At 32.5% G+C, this 24,225-nt stretch overlaps 1 protein-coding gene across 13 annotated transcripts in view; it reads left to right on the forward strand.

Annotated features, from left to right (window-relative positions):
• Positions 1–24,225, forward strand: part of LOC126838181 (uncharacterized) — a 160,773-nt gene that overhangs the window by 52,948 nt on the left and 83,600 nt on the right. For all 13 annotated transcript variants that reach the window (XM_050572355.1, XM_050572356.1, XM_050572358.1 and 10 more), the window contains exons 4-5: positions 22,639–22,747; positions 23,013–23,235. In XM_050572355.1, the coding sequence (XP_050428312.1) occupies positions 22,639–22,747; positions 23,013–23,235 (332 nt within the window). The remainder of the gene's footprint in view (positions 1–22,638; positions 22,748–23,012; positions 23,236–24,225) is intronic.

Consider the following 24,225-nt stretch of genomic DNA (forward strand, 5'->3'; position numbering starts at 1 on the left):
GTATATGAATTCATACTCTACAACGTGGACGCTATATAATATAGACCCCACAGGAGAAGGCCACAGTTTGTGTCCAGTATTTACATTATGTCAGAAAAAAAATAGTAAAAAAAAAACTGTACAAAATATAGTATAAATTTATCAAGTAATACAAGCACAGAGTTTAAAATACACACATTTTTTAGATGTTTGTAAAATATAAAATACAAATTAGCCACAGCACAACAATTAACGTTCGAGTTCATATTGTGTACTGAGATATTGTAATTGAAATATTGCCTTATATTGAAACTTGTGGAGAGCGTTTTGTCTAGGGTTTTCTTACTCAACCGCCTCTGTGGAAAAGTATGGGAAACTTTTATTTTTTGCAAAGATCAAAGAACATAATATAAGGCATATAGTTTACATTTTTTTGGGGAGTTTTTTTTTACAGCCAAAAAGGCATTAGGCATTTTTGAATTTAAAATTCGCTCAAAATACATATTATAATATAGACACGAGTACTTGTCTTTATCATCTATCGATACTTTTTTAGTAGGTATTTATACTATATAGGTATTAACATATTTACATGGGTTTTTTTATATTCTTTTGCGTTGAAAGTTCTTTTGGGCGTACCCGCGCTTTTCGAAACTACACAGGTAATCGTGCTGGTGAATAACAAAAAAATGTATATATATATATTTAAAACTATTCATGTATATATATTACTTATAAATTATATATATATATATATATATTCCCTGGACGAAAATACATAGTTTGTGCTCACGATCGGATGAATAATAACAACACATGCGAATCGGCTGTAATACAATTTAATATTTTAATGCTTGTACGCAATATGTATATATATGCTGTGCTTACACGCTTAATCTTCTTCAAACACATACTACATTATATTGTTTAAACACACATATTAGCATAATATGTAGCAGCACGCGTTCAAAGCGCAAAATATGTGTATTGTCAGTGGGTGGATCTTCTTTTTTATTCAATTGATGTAGCCGTGTATTATTTTAAAGAAATCATTGGACCTTCGAAAAAACTCACATTGCATCGGTGCTACGTTGAAATAAAAACAATAACCGTATTTTTCCAAGCTGGGAATTTTTGTATAGTGCTAAAAAAAAAAATGTACATACCCATTTTTAAATTCCACTCGTTTAAAAATTAAACATTCGCCGAAAGAATAGTTTTTTTTTTAAAGTAACAGTAACCAAAAATACTCGCCCGTGCATAAATAAATACTAAATCACCAAACGGGTATTTGTTTATAAATATTTTCTATCTAAAAAAAAAAAGTATTTTGCCAATGTTTATTTATTATATCAATGTTTTTTATGTGTCCTTGTAAGTACATGGAAATTAAAACTATGATTTATTACTATAAAAATTGCTTTAGAATTGAAAATTTGAACTGAACTGTTTGGGATTTTTTTCAACAAAAATTGTTCACAATAATTTGCATTTTATGTCACTGATACTTTGTTTTAAATATATAAATGACTCTTGGTTATTTTTTTCAACAACTCCTATTCATTGTACAGTATATTATACAAATTTGTTTGACGTTTTGGTTTTCTAACAACTATTTTTTAAATTATTTAGAGTTAAGCTTAGGCGTGTACAATATATAATATTGATTCCAAGGTAATAGGCAAAGTGAATAGTATGTCCTAATCGACAATGGGGTTGGTTCGAGTTTAGTTCTCGGTTTGGTACCATTTTTACTAAAATTATCTACAAAATTACATAATAATAAGGAATTATTTTATGTGTATAAATAACAATAACAGTATGTAAACATGTATATACTCGACTTGTACCTCTTTAAAATGATGCTGTTGTTGGTTTTGGCGATCAAAGCGGGTTAATATGATTTTCTGGTAAATAACGCACTGCAGTGGAAACTATAATACATATAGATTGTACACCGTTGTAAGCAAACACTAAAACAATTCACCTGGCAAAGTCAAACGAGCACCACAGTACAAGCCTGGTTTTTATGATGTTTGTTCAAAATTATAATGAATAATATAAACCCCCCTCCCCTAAAAAAAACCCGGATCTAATTAAGAAGAGTTTTTTTTTTGTTTGGTTTGTTGGCCTGTTTTTTTTTTGGTCTTTTTTATTATTTTACACTAAAGGTAAAAGCAGAAAGACACATAGAAAAAAAAATCATAATAATATGCCTGTACAACTTTTGGTCACGTTTCAATGTCTGCTGTGAATAAATACAAACAAAACCCAAAAAATATAATAAAAATAGATAAATCCAATGTAACTGCTTGATCACTATACCAGTGGACCTAGTTAAATGTAATTGACTGAATTGGAATAGGAAAACTTTCAATAGTAACCCTTAGCAATCAATCAATCATTTGAACTGTCTAAAACTAAATTTCGAAACCTACGGAGACATGAGTTAATAATATATGTTAGATTGCAGAAAAGTAAAGAAGTTTATAGAGTTAGAAGAAAATTTGACACATATTTTGCACAAATTTAAGTGTGCCGTTTACCGTTTGTACAACAGCTGTTTTATTTTCTATTTTACTTTACACATAACTTTTTACTGTGAAAATAGTTCAATTTTATGTGAATATACAATTTTTCAGACTGTGCCATGACATTAGTGTACTTTTTAATGTTCTTTTTTTTACTCACACACACGTTTACAGCGAAATTCGTCGAACCGGTCGTTTTCGACACTGTAGCTTTGAGTATGATTTATTGTGTGTGTTACACTGTTAAAGCGTTCGACAGGTGTATTATGTTTGAAATGGTATTTGTACAAAATACACCTAACAATGCGCCTACCCGTATATTGTTATTATGTTGTGTCAGGGTATCGTTATAAAAATACAAGTCGTCAAGTATCTGCTGCTTATGTTGTCTAGATGGGAAATCATCTTTGTATTTGCCATTTCAACGGTGAACAGTTTTTTTTTTTCTAGCAACACCGTGAGAAGTATAGAGTGTGCTTCTCCCAGGAAACTTCCTTAGGTTGGTTAAAAATGCATAAACTGTTCGACCAAACCGAATGTTAACAATTTCCTGGTCCGGATGAAAGTCAAACCACCAACGCAGCCGTGTATTAATATTGCATAACCGGAGCGCCGTCTCATCGCTGTACCACGCATATCCTTTATACACACCAGCTCATTATTATAATATTATCACTACCCCGCCAATGGCTCGTTTAATATAGTAATGCCTCGGGTCGAAATTCAATTTTACCACCTCCGCCTTGGCTGTGGTGTATGCATGTATAGCCTGGTGAACAACATAATGCAAAATAAAAACATTTTCATTACCTGTTACACCCAACTGTTGATCCATTCGCACAGAACAACCTGGAAATTTAAACCTGCTCTAGCTATCCACCTCCAGTGTAGTTTTTAGGTCTTAGCTAAAAAAAATAATTAACCTTACTAACCCTGTTGCTCTTTTTGTGTGCTGTGTTATTACCGTTATTAAAGTCTCGTCGACCACACCAGAACCGTCTCCTCGGTGTAGTATAAATTTTGTAAAGCAACAGCGGATTTAATGAAAAAATAATTTAAACAAACGGCGCTAGCACCGGTTATTTTATTATTATTATTGTACAAAAGACAACGCCATGCAAATCTGTTTGTCTCTCCTCGTGGGTCTTTGTAATTTGTTTAGAGCCAACCTGAGATTCTGGTCTGGCGGTCTGTGTAATAATTATTACCCCACAAAAAAAAAAAGAAGTTAATAAAAATATTTCCTTCACGACATCTTTAAGACGGTCTGACTTGGTGGAAAACCAATCGGATTTTCTCTGAAAAGCTGTATGATTAAAAGCTTGAACTATAAAAGGCATTTCGGACAGGATACATTATAATATATCCGAATGCGCATTCAATAGTTTCTATTATTCAATAGCTATTATGTTGTTGTTTTTTTTTTTCATTCTACGGTCCGTTGTTATTATTCCCTTTAGTTTTGTTCGCAAGAAGTCATATAACGTATCACATGTTATTTGTATTGGTACAGTAGTCCCAAAAAATAATTTAAAAAAAATAAAAAACCACAAGCTTGTGTACGGTAGAAGTAAACTAGATTACTCTTATTATTTTTTTTTTCCATACCTAATGAAAAGAGGAGTATTATTCGATCAACCCGAAAGTTATATAATTCATTCAGTCGTTCGAATACTATTAAAATGATAGTTAAATTATGACTGTGATTATGACGTAATTGATATTGTATTTTGTGATATTAAATTTTAAATATATTTCATAGTCAATGCAACTCCAGCGTTATGCAAAAGTGTGAACAATAAATACACTTTTATGAAGTAAGCGAAATGACCAGCTGCAGTGTGACCAGAATGACGAAATTAAATTTCCCCGGTACATATTTTGAATTTGTTTCACTATTGCAACCGTGCGATACAAATCATATGACTTATGTCAGCTATAATCATATCACATTATCATGTTATCACATACATTTATATAGTCCTAACTTTACTGGTTAATTCTGAACAACAAGCGAAATGGCCAGCTGCAGTGTGACCAACATGACGAAATTACAGTCGTCGTCAGCCATATTTGTAGGGGGATTTATGTGTGTGTAAAATAATATATACATCTGTGAGTCTGTGCTATCAACTTAACGTATTATAATTGTTATAATCAGTGATAACAGTTATAAACATGCGATAAGTTGGCGGAAAATGGTATGTACACTTAGTAATCTAGTTTGTTCTATACATCTGTGTATCGCATTATCGCAGTATCACATAAAATTGGAATTTATCTATTGATCTTTATAGTCGATAAGGATATTTCACTGTGCAGTAACCTATAGGAAAAAAAATATTTATTTTCATTTAGAGTGATCACACTGTCGCTCGCCCACTTGATTACTCGGTTGCCGAGTACAAGGCGCATTATAATAATATATTATGTTACATCTCTATATTATAATATGTGGGGTATGAATTAATGTACATGCGTTTCGTTTTACTTTTTCCCGCCGTACATTATTCAAATCATTAGCCGGGTACGCGTGCAAATGGACCTAAAAGCCGCCCTGTCGGTCCTAAACGAGTCGACTAACAGACAACAAGCATACCGTACAGCAAATTCGAATTTGAATAATATATTTTATACCGACGCACTTCCAAGTACCAAAGTAAGTATATACACCGCAGTATCGCCCCCGTTGTGATGTTTCTATTGTATGTCAACGGTTCTTTTTTTTTTTTTGCATTTCAATAACTTTGTCAAACACAATATTGTAGCGTTCTTACGGTATATACTTGAAATTGACCTCGAAAATTCTGCTGCAGACCTACTACCGTGAAATGGATGCCAACTGTGACATATAGCACACATCAGTGTTTCTGTCAGGACCACTTAGAGTGTGCAAATCGGCATAAGTTTTTATTTTATTCTGTTGCACACTCGGTTTAAGACGATACAGTTTATATTTTCTTTCAAGAGCACCAGATATATTTTACATGACTCAGTATTTGTGACTGTCATTCCGTTATTTGTATAGTGCTATATCTTTCCAATAATCTCAACATGTTCTCTTTGGCTTCCATTTTCAATTAGTGGCAATATTCCCCTTCTTATTCTTCTTATCTTGGCATTTATAACTCTCCGAGAGTTTTTTCTGCAATCATTGTATACATTCATCCAAGTGTTTAAGATTCTTCTACTTTGATTTTCTCATCTTCATTTTACATGTCCAAGAAGGGTCAAGCGTTGGCGGATTAGCATGTCCGTTTCTTCGGCGATAAACTTTAATAAACTTTGACGTTGAATATATTTTCTTTTTATCTCGAGCCGTCAACGGGTTTATTTATATAATAATAACAATTTACTATATTTTTCATATTAAATTTCTCGCATCGCCACGTCCACAATAAACTTAAAGCCTATTCGCCATGTATATTGTAAGTTTATAAGTTTCTTAACTACGACCGACGTCGCCGGCTGTCGTGCCCGAGGGCAGGGCACTACGTGTCCGGATTTTTGGGAAGAAATAAAATATCTTGAAGGGATAAATGTGGAAAAGTCAGATCGCCTGATATAGATAAATAACGGGGTCTCACGATACACCTCAGTGGGGTTTTGCGACTTATCCAAATATTAAATTTTGTCACACACTCAGCCAGTTTCACCAACCATTGTTAAATATACTCTTATAACACAATTTAAGTTAACAATTCATTTACATTTAACATCTGGTTAAATTAAATAAGTTTCACCGTGACATTATTATTGTTAAATTCTATTTGTTAAGTTAACAAAACGTTTGTTGGGTTACCAAAGCGGTTACCTCGATTCCAACGTTCTCATTGGTTATTAAGTATGTGATAACAGCTGATAAGCGATTGTACTATTTAATTTGTCAGTTTGTTATTATTTGGCATTTTATTTTACTTTCTTTTAACGTTTCGGTTTATACTAATAATTTACATATAATTTTTTAACAAATTTGTTTAGTGGTCATTAAAATAATTTTTTTCTATTTTGAAGGCCTAAAAAAAAGTAAGTAGTGATAAGAATTATTGCCATTGTTATGCACAGGACAGGCAAGACAATATAATATTATCTAAATTACAAACCTATATTTGAACCTTTAATACAAGTCTGTGCCATTCCTTTTATACCTAACCTACATAAAATAACTTCTGTTTACCTAATAAAGGGTTATCGAACATGCCATTTCTATTGTTCTTTAAATACTCAATACAAAGAAGTTCCTCATCAAAATGTGTAATTTATTATTATATATTACTAGTATATTCAGTCAACAAAAATTATAAGATAATTTCTGAACTATAATAATACAAATATCATATATAAGTACTACAATACAATTTAACAAGCCGATTTCGGGTATCTCTAGCCAGTCTTCTCTTCCAGCCGGTCTGTGTATATAAATATAATATGGCAAACGGTAGTGGCGTGCGCTTTATAGGTGAACTCTGACCTTTGGCGTGACCCTTTGCCGCCCCGAATCGGGTCAACACCGATAGCGTTTCGCGATATACACAGTGCCATGTACAAAATATTAAAAAAAAATCGAATGAATAATAAAATAAAAAACATGCCAAGAGGGGCGTGGATTCATCGGTTTCCAATGAAACTTATTTGCACCTGTTTAACATTTTCAAACAGGTAGATCGATACCTTTCAATTGGATTTCCCATTGTTACAATATTGTATTCATAGACAGTACACAGTGATAGAGGCTATTAGAGGCTGCCCTGTACTTTTTGCAATTAAAAAACAACACACCAGCAACTGCCATAACAATCGGTGGTTTATTATAGCCAATATAGAAGCAGCTCTTGGCATGTACATCTAATATATTATTGTTATTCGTGTCTTATTATCGACTGTGTTTTTTTTTTAACGTTTTATATACTAAACGTGTACAGAAATACAATTTATTTTATTACCCGTAGTTTAGTCTGAGTTAAACGCAACAGCTATTTATATATACACAATAAAGGATATAAAAAAAAAATGGTGATCAAATGTATTACAAGGGTATTATGCAGGCACGTTTCCTCTTTATATATATATACATTATTATATTGTTATGCAATTGCAAGGCAACGTTATCTCTCCTCGATGTTTGCATGTAGTAACCAATGTATAATGATAATAATCAGTATTGTTTTTCCCCGGTCGTCTAGTATAAGCAAAAAAATAAAAATAAAATGGGGTTGACAATTATACTATTATTTATACATATTTTATTATTGAATTGTTGGAAACACATTGCGTGTTTACTGATTTTTCCTCTGCCTTTTCAATATTCAGTAGCATAATAAAAATAATATACTTGATGAACTTTTAAAACTAGGTTCGAGGTCAACCCACTACTCGATTACTATATAATATAGTTTTGCCAGTTAATTGTGTGTCTGTCAACGTCGAACACACGGCACTATGTCTGTCACGTCATTTGGAAAAATATTGGTTACATAAAAAATTATATAACCTAAAAAATAACAGATATAAATATACCCACATATCGAATAATATTTATCATAACGATTAAAATAAAACTAACACTGAAGCAACATTTGGGGGGCGGTAAGGAAATGCAGTAATGTATTATATTTAAATAAACCCCCTTGACCACATTAATAATACATATTATACTCTATAGCTCTCAAAGTCAGGTAACGTTTTTAGTTTTGCCACTAAGGGTTCTACTTGAATATTTCATTGTTTTTATTTTCATCGTGACTATAACGACCTAGTTCGAGTACACCCAACTCGGTTTGGCTTAAAGTTTGAAAACTTGTTGAGCCAGTCGTGTCCCGCAATTTGTTGTACAGGGTGTGCTGCCGTGACAGGTTTACATATTATGTTTTTATAAACACAGTGTGTGTTTTTACACACTCTGTATGCTCGCTTTTGTTGATTTATTTAATCATTTATCGTTTTCCTGTGGCCCGGCCGATTTTAAATAGAGAAATTCTATTAACCCTCGGTTTCGCTTCTCTGTGTCGATGGTAGTTATAACGTTATAGACAGGCGCAAAGCGAATAATAAATTTCCCAAGATCTGCGACATCCACCTGAATATACATACATTATATATGTGCCGTCCCTCGAGACTGATATGATAGCGAAACTCTGGCACGGCTATTTTATGTGTATATATTATTATATACCTACTCTCTCTCACTCTCTGTGTGTATTTTATGACAACAAGCCACAACTTGGAACGAAAGTCTATTAGCGTGTAATAAATTACTTGAAACTTCCCCGAAAGACCGAAGACCGTACACACGTGTACAAAAATGTTTGTGCATAAAATATGCGCTTAACCGAATTAATATCCGAAAAACTTGCACCTTCAACAGATTATTCGACCCACCTATCTTTTATCTCTCTTATCTGTTATCTATCTTATCTCTTATGTCTCTTAACTCTCTTATCTCTTATCAGATAAATCATTAGAAATTTTCGTTGGTTTTTGAACTGTCGATTTTTCCGGTTGTTTACCAAAGTAAAGACATACAAATATGTCAAAAAAGAGAAATCTCATTTGCCTAGTCAGCAGTCATTAATATTTACATAAAATATTGTACCTACTGTTATTGTATATCATTTATTTTGTATATATGCTTTTATAAGTGTTGAAATCATCAAAGTCAAGACGGTGTACTGTGTTCAGAACAAAATTAGATATTTTATGTAGACAAAATATTTGTTATTAATAAATATTCATATACATACTTCTAATGGGAGTTCTAGTAAAAAAAACAAAATTATCACAAAATCTAGTATCCAAACTTATTGTTGAGTTGTGTAAGTGAATTTTAGGGAATCCCAATCCTATCTTCTGCATGTTAATGTTGTATGAGTTGTTGTCGGTGACACAGTTGTCTCGTGTCGTTGACTCGCATAAAAATGTATACCTTAAGTATGTATGTAGCATATTATACAAATCTTGAGAGACAGATCTAGATTGGTTCGAACGAACAGAAATAATTAATTTGTGCTGTGACATCATTGAGAGTACAGCGCATTATACACAATATTATATTATGGTACACTCGATATTAGTTTACAAATTGGATTCTCATTTGTATCATATTATATTATTTTGTGCACGAGGGCACTCGGGGTCTGTGTGTATTACTAATATAGTCTTGCCGTCGACAATGGCAGCACGATTTTCGTTATTATTATATATATATATATATATATATATATATACAGGCCTATTTATGTTTATATATATACAATAAGGTATAGAAAGTTTTGTATTGGATATTCGAATCGTATCAAGCGAAAGTTTTACAAATAAAAAAAAATAATTTCAATCAGCCGCCTCGAGCCAAACTGAATAAAAAAAAAAATATATATATATATATACAATTTCATTTTATCGAAGACGTTGCAGAGGCAAAACTTTATTCTTGCTTAAAATAATTAACAACTTCTTAGTCTGATACCTAAACTAAATATAGTATCATCGTTGTTGTTGTATTAAAGATAAGCGAACAACACAAATTGTAAGTGCTAGAAAAGTGAAATAACGAAAACTCTGGGAAAACCATAGTACATTAATAAAATGAAACATACTTGCTTTTACTTTTGGTTTCCCAGAAAACATATTATTATTTTAAGGAACGTTTTCCTCTTAGAAGTTATTATGTTTCAAACTTGAATTGTATTCCTTTTGCCTCATCTTTACAGCCCACGTTTAATACTAGTTGCAACTATCATAGAGTTTTTTTTTTTTTTTATAAACCACTTTAAGTATCCAATTTCAAAATTGAAACAGCAAAAATTTGTAATAAGCTTTTTTTACTTTTATGGTTCACCCAAAGTAGTTACTTTAATTATTATATTTTACACTTTTTTAACTATTATACATATACGTTTAAGTTTTTAATTATTTTAAGTACAGCAAATTAAATTAAATTTTAATTAATTTTAATTTAAAAACTATAACCAAGATGTTATTGTACATTTTATGAGGTAATGAAGAACAAAATATTATTAATAATTGAATTGCTGTCACTGTGCGTTTTGAAAATGTCTCAGAAATAAAAGCAAATAAATAATAAGGATATGAATTGTTAAAGAGCCAATACATTAAGGCATCTAACTTTTGTTAATCTTACATTTTTAACGGAGCTGAAAAAACCAATTCAGCTTTAAGTGAAAAATCCTTATTAGACATTTATTTCGGGTAACCTTTTTTTTTTTTTGCCCCAAGTGATTTATATTTCATGATTCGTAAAAAATTGTATCTACCATTTTTTACCTTTTTTTTTATCATAGTGGGAATGAAATAATGAAATAAGAAAGGTCTTAACGCTGAATAAACTTGACACACTGCGCTTTGTATATTATTCAAAGGGATCAGTTTCTTTTATTCCTTTCCTTTTTTTTTCCTTCTGAATTATTAGTGGTCTCGGCCATTTCAGAAGTCAGCAAAAATAAATATTTTCACCAGTTGTGAACACACTTGACATATTATTATATATTTTTTTTTTTAGTTTTTCACAATTTTGTTGTCACAAGACGTCAGACACGTCATGTTGAAGGTTTGTGACGATACTGATAGATAGTAATACCTTATTTATGCTCTTGACATATTATAATAACGGAAATGACAAACAAAAAGCAACGGTACATCGATATTGTATACTTGGAAATCAATAAGTATTATTTATTCAAAATCTAAAGGAAAATAACAACTAGGCTTTTTAAAAAAGTACACCATTTAAACGACAGCTGTTATGACCAAAGTTCAGTTGAATAAAGTTAAATAAAACCAGATAGTACACTCTAAAAAAAATCTCAAAAAACTTTGATAACCTCAGATCAGTGTGACCGAAAAATAAAGAAAAATAATCATTCTGTTCAACGCAGTGTAGTCAAAGAAACTGTAACAAGCCTTCTGTAATGTTATCACCATCAACCACCGTTAACCGACAACTTGTTATCAATAATTCTTATCAGTTTACGTTATCGTTGTAAATGGCGTGTAAAATATTTTCGGCGCTCTAAGTTGGCCCTACTGCGTTGAGCTTAAATCAATCGAAAATCGTTATTTGAAAATCTATTGTTTTCTTTTGGAGTGCACTATCTGGTTAGGTGTTTAATCTGTGATAATATTTTGGTGATAAGTTATCAATATATATGATAACAGTATGTTGAAATAAAAACAATAATATTTCAAGGTAAGGGGGAAAAATCTATTTTATCATATACATATGTATACAGAGTACCAACCGCTCAACGATGTACTTTTTTCTTTCTTTTGTGCGGTCATACTGGTCTTAGTCCTTCTGTTTACTTCACAATCGCATGGTATACTATATGAGTTCATCTCTTTGGATTATTACTCTATAATGGGAGAATATCATCTCTGTGGCACTATGTAATGTCGCGTGTATACTCTCCTTAAGAGGGTGCGTAGTGCGTGACGACCAATCCTACTTGTTTCTCACATTTTTTTTTTCAGTTACCAAGAAAAAATGTACTCTAGTCGGTTTGCTCTCCGGGTTTTCCATCTTTAACGAGCACCGGAATTCGCTTTATCGTTATTACTACGATTCCCGAGGTTGTCAAGTATATATAATATATGGTAATATTTATTGTAATTTATTGCAAACAATTTCCAAAATTTCCAAAATATTTATATATTCTGAGAATACAGTGTCTTACATTAGACGGATCGCGCTGTGATCACGCTGTAAATGATAAATATCATTTATTTTTATTTTGGGATATCAATTAAAAAACCGAAGGTGATGAGGCTTATGAAAACAACTTGAACGAGTCTTCTAAATAACTGTTGATTCTAGAAATAAGATTATGTGCAATAAAATAGATTATTTTGTATGCAATTGCTTTTTATTGCATACTCAAAATATGTACTTTTGTGATCTCTTAAGCTAACTTATGTCTGAGCAATAGTGCACCAAAAGTGTATGAAGCCAAAAAGTAAATATAAGAACGCCCAGCTCAACGACGTTGTCGGGTTAGCCGTTAAATGTATTAATACTAACCTAATTATGTATAGTGTTTCTTAAACCGTTTTATTATATATATATATATATATATATATATATTTGTGTTAATTGAACAGAAATAGCCGTCCAATTTTAATTTGTAAGCCACTACTGATTTTTTTATAGTAGTCTTTACTAAACTAAATTAATTGTAACTATACTTATAACGTTATGAGTAAAAAAGTATATATATAGTGTATTTATTTTTTAATTTGGATATGTTATTGGGCTGGATACTAGAAATGTCACGCCGCCATTTTCGTGTTACACTCTCACTTCTAGTCAGTGATAAGAGATAAAAGGCTAAATATAAGTGATAACCACAGATATATATATATAATAAACTAAATTGCTAACTATTGATAAGAATTGAAGTCGACGACGGCTTTTTTTTTTTTTGGGATTTATGTGTGTATAAAATAATATATATATATATATATACATTGTTATTCTGTGCTATCAACTTAACTTGTAATTCTTATAAACAGTGATAACAGTCCTAAACATGTGTGATAAGGATCTCTATTGGCGGCATGTACACACAACAATCTAATTTATTATATATATATATGTGGTTCCAGTAGTGTAACAAATTAAATCGTATGTACTTGTTCAAATTCTAAAATGTCGTTATTATAAATCACTACGATGTGGTTCACTCGAACTTCAAGCGTTTACGACCTTCGTGATTCAATTATCTCTATTTACTGAAAGTACACTTAGCAAACTAGGTTATTATATAATAGTTTATAAATATAGTTTAGTATATATACATTTATAAATATCTCTTATCACTACATACATCTGTGGTGATAAGAGATAAGATACAAAATATAAGTGATAAGGATAATTGATAAGAGATAACATATTCGTTATTACATTTTTTGTGTGGAGAAAATAACTAGGTTTTTGTTTTAATGTAATTGTACTTTTAAATGGTTAAATTAGAGAAACGATAATTGTTATCACTCACTTTGAATGGAAGTCGTCACGCACTTGACCTTTACCGGGGTTTTGCGACTTTTAACGACTTTTACAATTCCAAAAACGCGAAACGGCGGGCTTTTCGAAACTCTGAACGTCTTTCCGGCTAAGCCGACCGTGTCTCATTCGCTTAGGACCGTGTATATTATTTTGTTGTTGGCCGAAAAATTAACAAAGCCCAAAACCTAACCTGCAGGCGGTAAAATAATTATAAACGTGCAATGCAATGTCTTTTGCACTTAAGAAGACTACAAACGACGTCCGACATGCCCTTACGGGCACGTGTAGGATTATCCCTAATTAAAGTGTATACGTCTGTGAAATAAACGGAGAAGAGCAAATGTTTGCAAAGGCAGGTAAAGCACAGAGGGTGGGATCTTGCTCAAATCCACCATTCTGCCCCACCAGTTAAACGACAACAGAATCATTCAATTTCACGGAGTACGGACCTAACTATTACCGAACCTACATAACCGTATCTAATATACTTATTAGAATAGAAAAAAAAAACAAAAATGTTTGCTCTTGACCCTTATAAATCGTTTTTTGTATTTGTAGAAAATAAAAAAAGTACATTTCAGTCTGCCAAGCCTGTGTTTTCCACATTTAATTTGCATCGCACAAAACATTAATTTTTCATTAAAAATAAAAACGTTAAAAAACTCTAAAACATATTGCCCATCTCACAAAGATATAAAATTTACTATTATATTTTATCTCTAAATAGCTGTACCTACTTTACTATTGTTGTGGCCTTTAACGACAATGCAAAGGCAGAATTATAGATTGGATAAAACCAAATGATGCCTTTTGTCATTTACTGACAACTGAAACCCTCCTCGACTTGGTGTGAGACCACATTCTAGAAATGAAATTATCATAGTAAACATTTTACTAAAATTTATTGGTAAATCATTTTTTATAAGTATATTCGTATAACATTTAATAAATTCTGTATGATGCTCAGTTTTGACAGTAAGTTGTTCTCGTAAAGACTGTTTTTGCTACCAGTGAATTATGGCACTATTATTAGATTATTATTATTAGATTTCCTCGAAGAAGGTAATTAAAAAATGTTCTTTAGCTGGTTCTGTTTTTTTTCCCCAAAGACTTTTTTACAGCTCTAAAAATGTAAAAGATAACTCAGATTTTGCTGTGAGATTTTTTTTCTCTCATGTCAGCACAACCCGTCGAGTACCGTCGGCTTCTGTATTGAGTTTTTTTTTTTTTTTTATCAACCTATCAGAAGTGTGCGCAAACACTTGAACTCAATGTACAAGAAGTGATTTCACTATTTCAGCAAAGTTCATTGAAGAACCTATGTGACACCTATGATGTGTGTACAGAGTTTTTTTTTTTTTTTTACTATCCTGTAAAAAGTACTAGAAAACTATTTAGTATTTGCACTATATTTTTATAATTACCTAAACCTTCTACATAATAACATAATTATAATGATTTCAATTGCACAAATAAGTTAATCCTATTAGTTAGCATTCCTACACAATGGCTACTAATAAACAATGGATTTCTTTTTTTTCCGTTGAAAATTTAGATAAGGAATTTGTTTCTCTGCAAACAAAGACAAACACAACAATGGCCGTTATGTATCTACCGAGTTGACTGACAGCAGTACAGTTATTTGAATAGTTTTCCGGATCGCCACTGTCTCTTCCACGTAACTGAACTTGGAAAGCAATAATGTCATTATTCAGTTTACAGTACAACAATCATCCGGTCGCCATCAATCATTATTATTATACGCCCTGTCCGTCATAGTGTACTTTGTAATTCGTTTTATATCTATTTCTTCAAGTCGAATCATACACTACAGCGTTTAATTTGATTCTATTGTTTGGAAACCTACTCGATTCGACGGTTCAAAACAATTCACTTATCTAGCTATGACAGCGTTCAATACACCCATTTGATTAGGGATGACAAGTATTCTTTTTTAGACAAGTATAGTACATTTTTTAAGCACAATAAAACAAAATTTGTTTTACTACGTGGGTTGAACGGTACCAGCTATAGAAAAAAAATGATATAACAGCCACCAGGTTTTTTCATGTTTCAAATAAATATATATATATATATAACATAAAACCCAAATGGTCGAAAACGGGTAGTCGACCTTATTGTGGACAAAAGTAGAGAGTTTTGAAGGAGAATAAGATAGAGAGAGAGAGAAGTCAAGGCAAGTGGATTTGTGTGCAGCACGTGGTGGATACTACACTAACATGTTGTCGCCTGAATCATTCATGAGTAAAAAAATTCAATGGCCAAATGGCAAGAATAGACTTTTTTAGAATAGATCCTTTTTTTCTTCCTTTTCGTTTTTTACTACATTATTGGGCATGCCGCATTCCTACCGCGCAAATATTACATACAAAGCAATTCAATATACCGTGATTCAATTTAGACCTAATTATGTGGAAAAAAAGTTTCGCAGCTATTAAAATTAGTGATGGGAATGCGAAAATCTGCAGTTTACCTTTTTGTAGTGGTCTTTTATTTTTTAATTTTCATTAAAAATATTTTACTTAAATGCGTAGACTTATACTCTGTAAAATTTACGTTGTGAATTTTTAAAGCTTGAACGGATAAACAAACGAAATCGCTTTTAAATTCATTTTATGAGTCGGTTGTGTGTAAAGTCTATTATTTGCTTGTCAATCGCAGAACAGTAAAATACTCCCAGTGTAGTGTTACATACATATTTACTTTGTGTTCTTGTTTATTTCTTATTAAGAATTCAAAAGCATTGTATTACAAAATACCGTACACGTTTATAATGATGTACATAGAAAAAAATATATAAATTAGACGGAAGCAAACTAGACAGTGAACTTCATAGTGAAACAATAGATTTTCAAATAACGATTTTTGATTGGTTTACACTCAATGCAGTAGGGCCAACCTATAGTTTCTAACGTAAACTGATAAGAATTACTGATAACAAGTAGTTGATAATTGGTGATTGATCGTGATAACATTACAGACCCTTGTAACATTTCCTGGGATGGTAGTCGAGTATTGTTGGTTTTCATTAAATTATTGTGAAACAGAATTGTTTTTTCATGCCCCTTTTTCATTAATGACCGACAACGTGACGATGCTTGGTAATTAGTGGTAATACAATTTTACTCAAGAGTATTTAAAGTTGTATTGTCCCAGTAAAATACTGTTAATGTACACTGGCTTGCATAGTAATAGTGGTAATAATAATAAAAATATTATAATAACTGTTTTGTTATTCATTAATTTTTTTTACCTGGCCAATAAACTACTCACTCGGTGAATAATATATTATATTTTAAACTATACTTGAGATGCTAGTAAATATTCATCAAGAAAAATACTCTTGGTCCCTTCTGCCGGCTGATAAAAGCCTAATTACTACCCTCAGCAGCGTTTATACAAATGAGTATGTATAATTGTATCGTGTTCCACGTTCCCAGACCTAAAACCTATTACTTCAGCGTTTAGTCAGTTAATGACCCAAAATATCCGTGTTGACATATTATGGTGACTTGTAATAGTCGGCAAATGCAAATGGGAACCTAAATATGACCCTTCTAATTTGTTTACCGTATATATTTCGGGTTAAAATTATCAGTAGGTTTAGTTGAAATGGAAATGACTCTCTTTGAATTGATGCAGTAAATTAACACAACCATTACAAAAAAAAAAAAAAACGGTAAAATATTAGCCCCTGACAAGTTTTATAGTGTTTAATAACGTTTTGAATAAACCCAACAAATAGATTGGATTTGTGTGTGAAACTCAGATTTATTTAATAGAGCTGTAAAATATATACAACAGAATATGAAAATTTGCAAAATGAAAAAACGGCAAACATTAAGCCGATTATCGTTAGCTCAATCGCCGTGTAATATTATACATTATGATATAATATAATATACATATATTTTTGGATATTATGAAGCAGTCGCCACGGTGTCGACGGCAATTTTATTTATTATTATTATCGTGGAAAACCGTGAAGTTGATGACAACAGTTTCGGTGAAAAATGCTCTTGCCAAAGAGGCAAAAAAAAAAACGTTTTCCTTCCAGTAAATGCTGCCTGCCACATAATTATTATATAAATGGACCGGCAAATCGTCTAATCGCACTCTGTTAGGTCATTTTATTTAGTAGGTTTCTAAAAAAAAAAAAAAAATGGTCTAACTATCGGCGCGGCTGAAAGGTTAATGTGTTGGATCTAGATCTTCAGTCCCAAGATAGTGAATTGCCGGCAAAGATAAGTATCCAATCATAGAGTGAAAAAATCTGTGGCTTGGAGCAAGAAGGGCCAATGTCACTTTTTGCAACTTTCAGAAAATGAGCTTTAAAGTTTTTATTTTCCATTAGGCTCTATGTTAATTTTTTTATCAAACTCTTCATGAGTAATTCATTTTTTGGTCTCAGAGCGTGATTATTTCACAGTATATAAAGAATGATTCAATTTTTGCAATGAGCGGACTAACTCGTTTATGCACGAAATTGACATTGGCCCTTCTTGCTCCAAGCCACAGAAATATATAGAGCTCCAACATCATATTATACCAGGTGGTGGCCATATGATAATATATTTGAAATGATACAGGTACTGATATACAGTGTTGCCATATTACTAATAATTTACTATTATATACAGACTTTAAAGGTTTAATCAGTAAATAATATCACATATTAAATTATTTGTATCATGTTATATTATGCTGTCAGCTAGTTTATTGATTTCAACTAAAGCCGGATTGCCGCCATTAAATTATAGTTGACTCATATCAAAGTATATGCTAGAATTAGCAGTGGCCTTTCTTTATATTATCTACTCTACGCGACAGTGTGACCATATAAATACTTTTTCATTGTACAGTATAACCCTTACATAACTATACAGATCAAATTAGATAAATCACACAGAATTTATTGTTGCCTAAACTGCTTTCGCACATTTTGCCGGTAGGAAACCCAACAGTGTCGCCTGAAATAAGGGGAAAATGGTAATTATCTTCATATACTGCCTACCCTGATTCTCCAACGGGGATCCCCAGACTTTAGTGATCACCTGTGTCTGTCATAACTGATAAGCAATGTGCGCCGGGGAAATGTAATTTCGCCGTTATGGTAACACTGCAGCTCGCCCTTTCGCTTGCTTCATAATATTTGCGTTGTTCCTGCGTTGAAACCGAGCTCGATATCATTTATAATATGAACGTTGAGAGAGGTATTAATATAATAATATATTGTATTGTTTCTCAGAGACACTGCACACTCGAAACGGCCAGTACGTGTTACATCATTTTGTTTGTTCTGGAAACAAAAACGGTCTTACAGCAGGCACGTAGGTACCTATTGTTTAAACGGTGAAAAGATGGCTGCCGGTAATGGCTGGTATTCCACCAGAGTGGCAATTTCGCTGAATGTTTTTCCTTCTTCGTTTTCGCCACATGTGCCGTTTGTTTCCGTGTGAACAAACATAATGATCATTTTTTTGGAGGGGTACTAAAGTATAACGGTTAAACGCTGTCGGCCGTTATACATGGCTGGGTTAATTAATTGACACTAATATTATGTACCGATAATAGTAAATAAACATAAGGAAATAAGGGTAGAGAGGAGGACACAAACAACATTGATGTCAAATCTACATACATCAATACATTCTAATGATCACTACATGTAAGATTATTAAACCTGAATTATTGTTATCAGTTTTAGATGTTTTTGATAAGACTGCTATGTTGTTATTGTAATATAATGTATGTGAACAATTACGGATAATTTATTATAAAGTAATTAAGACTACAAAAGGGATAGTGGAAAACAAATCCTATGACTCGAGGCACACAGCGTTTGTTTTGTATTGTAGCAATTTCTTTTGTATGAAAACTGTTATCAATTATTCTTATCATATATACTGTTATCACTATTATGAATATAAAATGTAATATACTTAACATACTTATTGTAATAAAAGTGTGTTTATAACACACTAATTTAAATGTGTATTAACAAAATTCATTTTTTTGAAAAACCCTAAAAAAATAGATACAATTTGTTATTTTGATCGGTATCACTATTTATAATTAAAATAACTCTTAAGGTTTTCAGTTGTTGTTGACAGTTATTTGGGACATTTATTTCTTGTTATGAGATCAGAGAGTCAAATAAAATTACTATGCCTGCTACCGGCCACCTTTGTCACATAGGTTGACGTTTCCTATGTTTTCTATGACCTACTTATGTACAAGTAAAGTGCGATGAGGTATCTTGATTTGCCACAGAGCCGCACAATGTTTTTCAATACTGTCCTTGTTATCTTTGTACTTGTAGGTGTGGTGCAAGGTAATCAAAGGAAACAATAGGTTACGGGCAATCTAGAGACTTTGCACTTAAACAAAGGATGTTAGCCGTCAAGCAAAAAAAAATATATATTGTTTCTCTTTATATCTATTATTAAGATCTAACCTAATTGCGCTTTATTCTAAAATTATATTAGTAATAACGATTAAAAATACAACACAAAATTGTAGAAACTATTTCAAATTTTTAATATATTATCGTTGTAAGCAACTTCTCGATACTAACAAGTGTTTGTTTCTATTTTTAAAAATAAAATTATCCATCATTTGTGTTCATGTTTAATGATTTTCAAATAGCATCGGTTTGGTTTGCCCACATTCAGTTTTACTATAAAAAGCGGCTCTTACTGTTTAAATTAATTACATCATTTTAAATGTTATACAATTTACACTATTTGAGCTGTTTGTGCTTGAAATTCCATTTTTTTTTTTTTGAAAGAAATTTGATTCGTTAAAAGATAACAGTATCAAAGGAAAAAAGAAACTCATTAAGAATGACATAACAATGATGGAAGCAGGAACATCATTAGGCGTATAACAAGAATTTTTTTAATTAACTATGGTAAAGTGTGTATATTTGAAGAGAGAAAAAAATAATTAAAAATCAACAAGACTTAAATAAGTGTTGAATAAAAGGTATGGCTTAGTTTTTATATTTCTTTAGGATTTAAACAATTTTGTCTTATTTCCTGTAGCGACACATGATGTATACTTTTGTAAAATAAATGAAATGATCATATAACTGTCTTCCTTTGAACAATTAACAAGGAATATTAATCATCGACTTTGACAGTTAATGCTAATTAATGCAAAGAAGATTTGAACTGACGTGAAATAATAATTTAACTTTACCAATTGCGCGGTTTACGTTTAACTTAGACCTTCAAGGGTATTAATAATGTTGTGTTGATATATTTTATAACTTAATCAAAACTTCATCATCGATTTTGGTTAAGTGCACACACACGAAGGGAGAAAAAAATAGATGTAGACAACAGAAATGTATTCAAATTTGACATAGACTGACAATGGGGGCTTAAGGTTTAAGCGGAGGGCACTGAGCCAGTCGTTCTCTATAGTACAACATCAACGTGGGCACGAACTCTTCTTGTACCAGGTCTAAGATTTCCGTTGAATACGGTAGCGTGACTCGGTTGCCGGACAAAGTCTTAGTTTTCACCAACCGCCTGCTCAAGTACTTGACCGTGTAACTTCCTATGTCCGGATTGTACTTGGACGAGTACCTTTTCAGTATCCGGTCGATGGTGTCCTCCAAGCAAACCTTAAACCATGACGGCCAACTATTGGATTTTTGTGTAGACTAACCCGGTCTTAAGACATACACATCTCTTATCTCTTATCTCTCGTATCTTATCAGATAAATCATCAGAAATTCTCGTCATAAGTTTTGTCGTTTGACATTGTTAATATCCGGTTTACCTTGATTATTGCACTGCGGTTTATCAGCGGATTCGACAACCGCACTAAAACCGGCCTTTTTGTTTCCATGCCAACGTTGTACTTTTGGTCTTGCCACCAAGGACTGCCCGTGTCCGGCATCCAGCGGACGTCCGGTTCGGGGTCCGGAGCATGCGGTATGCGGTACGGCAGAACCGACACTCGGAAACCAGTCTCCGGATGTAGATAAGTTTTGAGCTAAGACAATATTTTGTTAAGAAATATATAATTGATTTTTATTTATTGCCACCGAACATGTTCCATACCACCTCGTCGTTTCATAGACACTCAATATTCTCTTATCACTTATGTGTAATCTTTTAGCTCTAATATCTTATCACTTATCTCTTATCTTTAATATCTTATCTCTTATCAGATAATTATTTATCAGTTCTTTCATTTAAAAAACAACGGCTGTTCTATTTCAATAGTTACCGTCGGGTTGAATCCACTCGGTTCGAACCAAAACGATATGTCTTTGCCGGCTTCGGCCAACAAAGGTCGCACCAGCTCGGTGTCGTAGTACTCGGCGATGAGCTCTGTGATGTTTTTCACCACCCTGTAAATCACAACCCAACAATCTTGAGCCGTACAATGACTCAGCACCTCTTCGGCTAGGAAATAAGTGTCACGCCACGACGCCATTGGCTAAAAACTATCCGCTGATCGAGCTATCGTCGACATTATTATTGTTTGCTCACTCGTTTCTATAGGGACGACAAATTGTGTAGTTGAACAGCATTTAATGTACATTTACTACATAACTTGAGTTATTCAACTGTGCTTCTGGTGAGATATTCACTGATAATGTTTCCATATTGTTGAAATAAATTCGCCCTCATCGGTTCTGTAAAAAATGATATTATTAGCATGTAAAAATCGTTATGAATTGAAAAGGTAAACTGCAGTGTGACATTAACGACGAAATTACATTTCTCTGGTACACATTCGATACAACTGATATGGCTTATCAGTAATTATAATGATAACACATTATCACAAAAAATTGGAATGTATCTATTAGTTGATAAAGATTATACTGTGTTTAAAAACTTAAAAAAAAAAGCTTTCTTGATTGCTTTGTTGCAATTCATGTTTATTCTATGGTTTAAAGATATATGGGTGGTGTGTAAAATATTCTATATGCACGTATAAAAATGAACGTTCTTACTGATAATAATGACGATTACTGTTATTTTCTCGGTGAACGTTTTTTTACAAACGTGCCACCCGGTTGTTTGCAATTAAAGTAATGGATTTTATTGTGTGTTGTTGCAGTGTCCGACTTTTCGCAAGAACTGTCCCAGATGTACGAGCAACACGCGGCCGAGCTGCAGCTATTGGTCACGAACTTTCGCAAGAAAAACATGGATCTCAAGAAAGACAGGTAAACACAGCAGAGGCGGGTGATGCTGTATTTTCACAGGGGAAAGCGAATTGTGCGCACAATTGCGGAGAAAGGGAGTTTTTAAAAACACTTTTTCTCTCTCTCCGAGCTTTTCCAAATGTAATTCGATATACTATTTTTACAACCCAACCGCCTTTGGGGAAATGCGATTCGTTCCAGTTTCCTGTACAACACCCGTCGAGATTGCAACGGAAAGATTGCATTCACAGTCGGTGCTTGTATTTTTTTTTATTTTTTTTTACAGACCTCCGTTTCCGAGCCAGTTGTTTTACACGTGGGAGACGTTCCTGCAAGAAGTGGAAACGGATTCGAAATCGATCAGTGACGTGGCCAACGTGCTCAGCCGACAGGTTTCCAGACCGCTTTTGGATAGATCTTTTCACCGAAAGGTTCAATCGCGCAAAGTGTTCAGCCAGAGAGATTCGCTGGAGACAATCTTACAGAAAGCCGAAGACAAACTAGCAAAGGTTAGACATCGGTCGATCGATAATAATCCTTGCGGATTGTACACAACATTCGAGACTAATATGATTAAACTGTCAATAAAAAGGGTCCAAAGAGTTCGACATATTATGTATATATATATATATAAGTCTGGAACCTTATGTACCCTTATTCGGCTGCTTTGATCATAAATGTACATTGAAATCAAACAACTTGATTCCAAATTTACAATTTATATATTGCAAACAAAATGATTGAAATTGCGTGTACAGTGAAACATAGTATGTTTGTTTTCATTGTACAATTGCACAACTATACGACTTACTCGGTTGTTAATGGAATGAGAGACAGGAGGAGGAACTGGATCATTTAAACGAGAAGTATATTTTAATTCATGTAGGTGTATTTTTTCTATCTGTTCTTCAATCTATAACATAGTGAGAGGTGACTCTAATTCACACATCTTGGACTATGTCTTCCCAATCCGCCATTTGCAATTAACATTGTCATTATCTCTGGTTTTTGTTCCACTTAAAAGTACTTTCTATTTGAAGTAATACATTAATTGAAAATATACCGTTCCGGATTTATGTGTAACACGGTTATTATAATATATGGACAGTCAATTAGGTATGCATGTTATATTTTAAATGAAGAGGTGGGCCCCTTTTATTTATGTCAAGCTGAACAAATTAGATTTAGTCAAATATTTTCACGCTATATTACCATCAAAGAGGGTCATTTGAAATTTCAACGAATAAATCTGCAATAAAGTGCGATAACGGCTGATGTCACTTTCTGACCAAATCAAGTCAGGAATATTTATCATTCGAGTTTGAGCTCCGAGTACAAACTTTTCGTTGGGCCAAACTTCATTTTACATATTTTGCATATTATTAAAAGGGTCGACGCAAACACAATACATGTTCAGTAAACTAGTTTATTTACAAACAACAATTCCTTTGACATTAAACTTTCAAATTTTTTTTTTTTTTGGGGGGTATATGTAATAT

The sequence above is a fragment of the Adelges cooleyi genome, unplaced genomic scaffold (assembly GCF_023614345.1).
Source record: "Adelges cooleyi isolate 19-005CV unplaced genomic scaffold, UGA_ACOO_1.1 ACOO_flye_CR_arks_rails_tigmint_CR_PRNA_30, whole genome shotgun sequence".
Taxonomy (NCBI): Eukaryota; Metazoa; Arthropoda; class Insecta; order Hemiptera; family Adelgidae; genus Adelges; species Adelges cooleyi.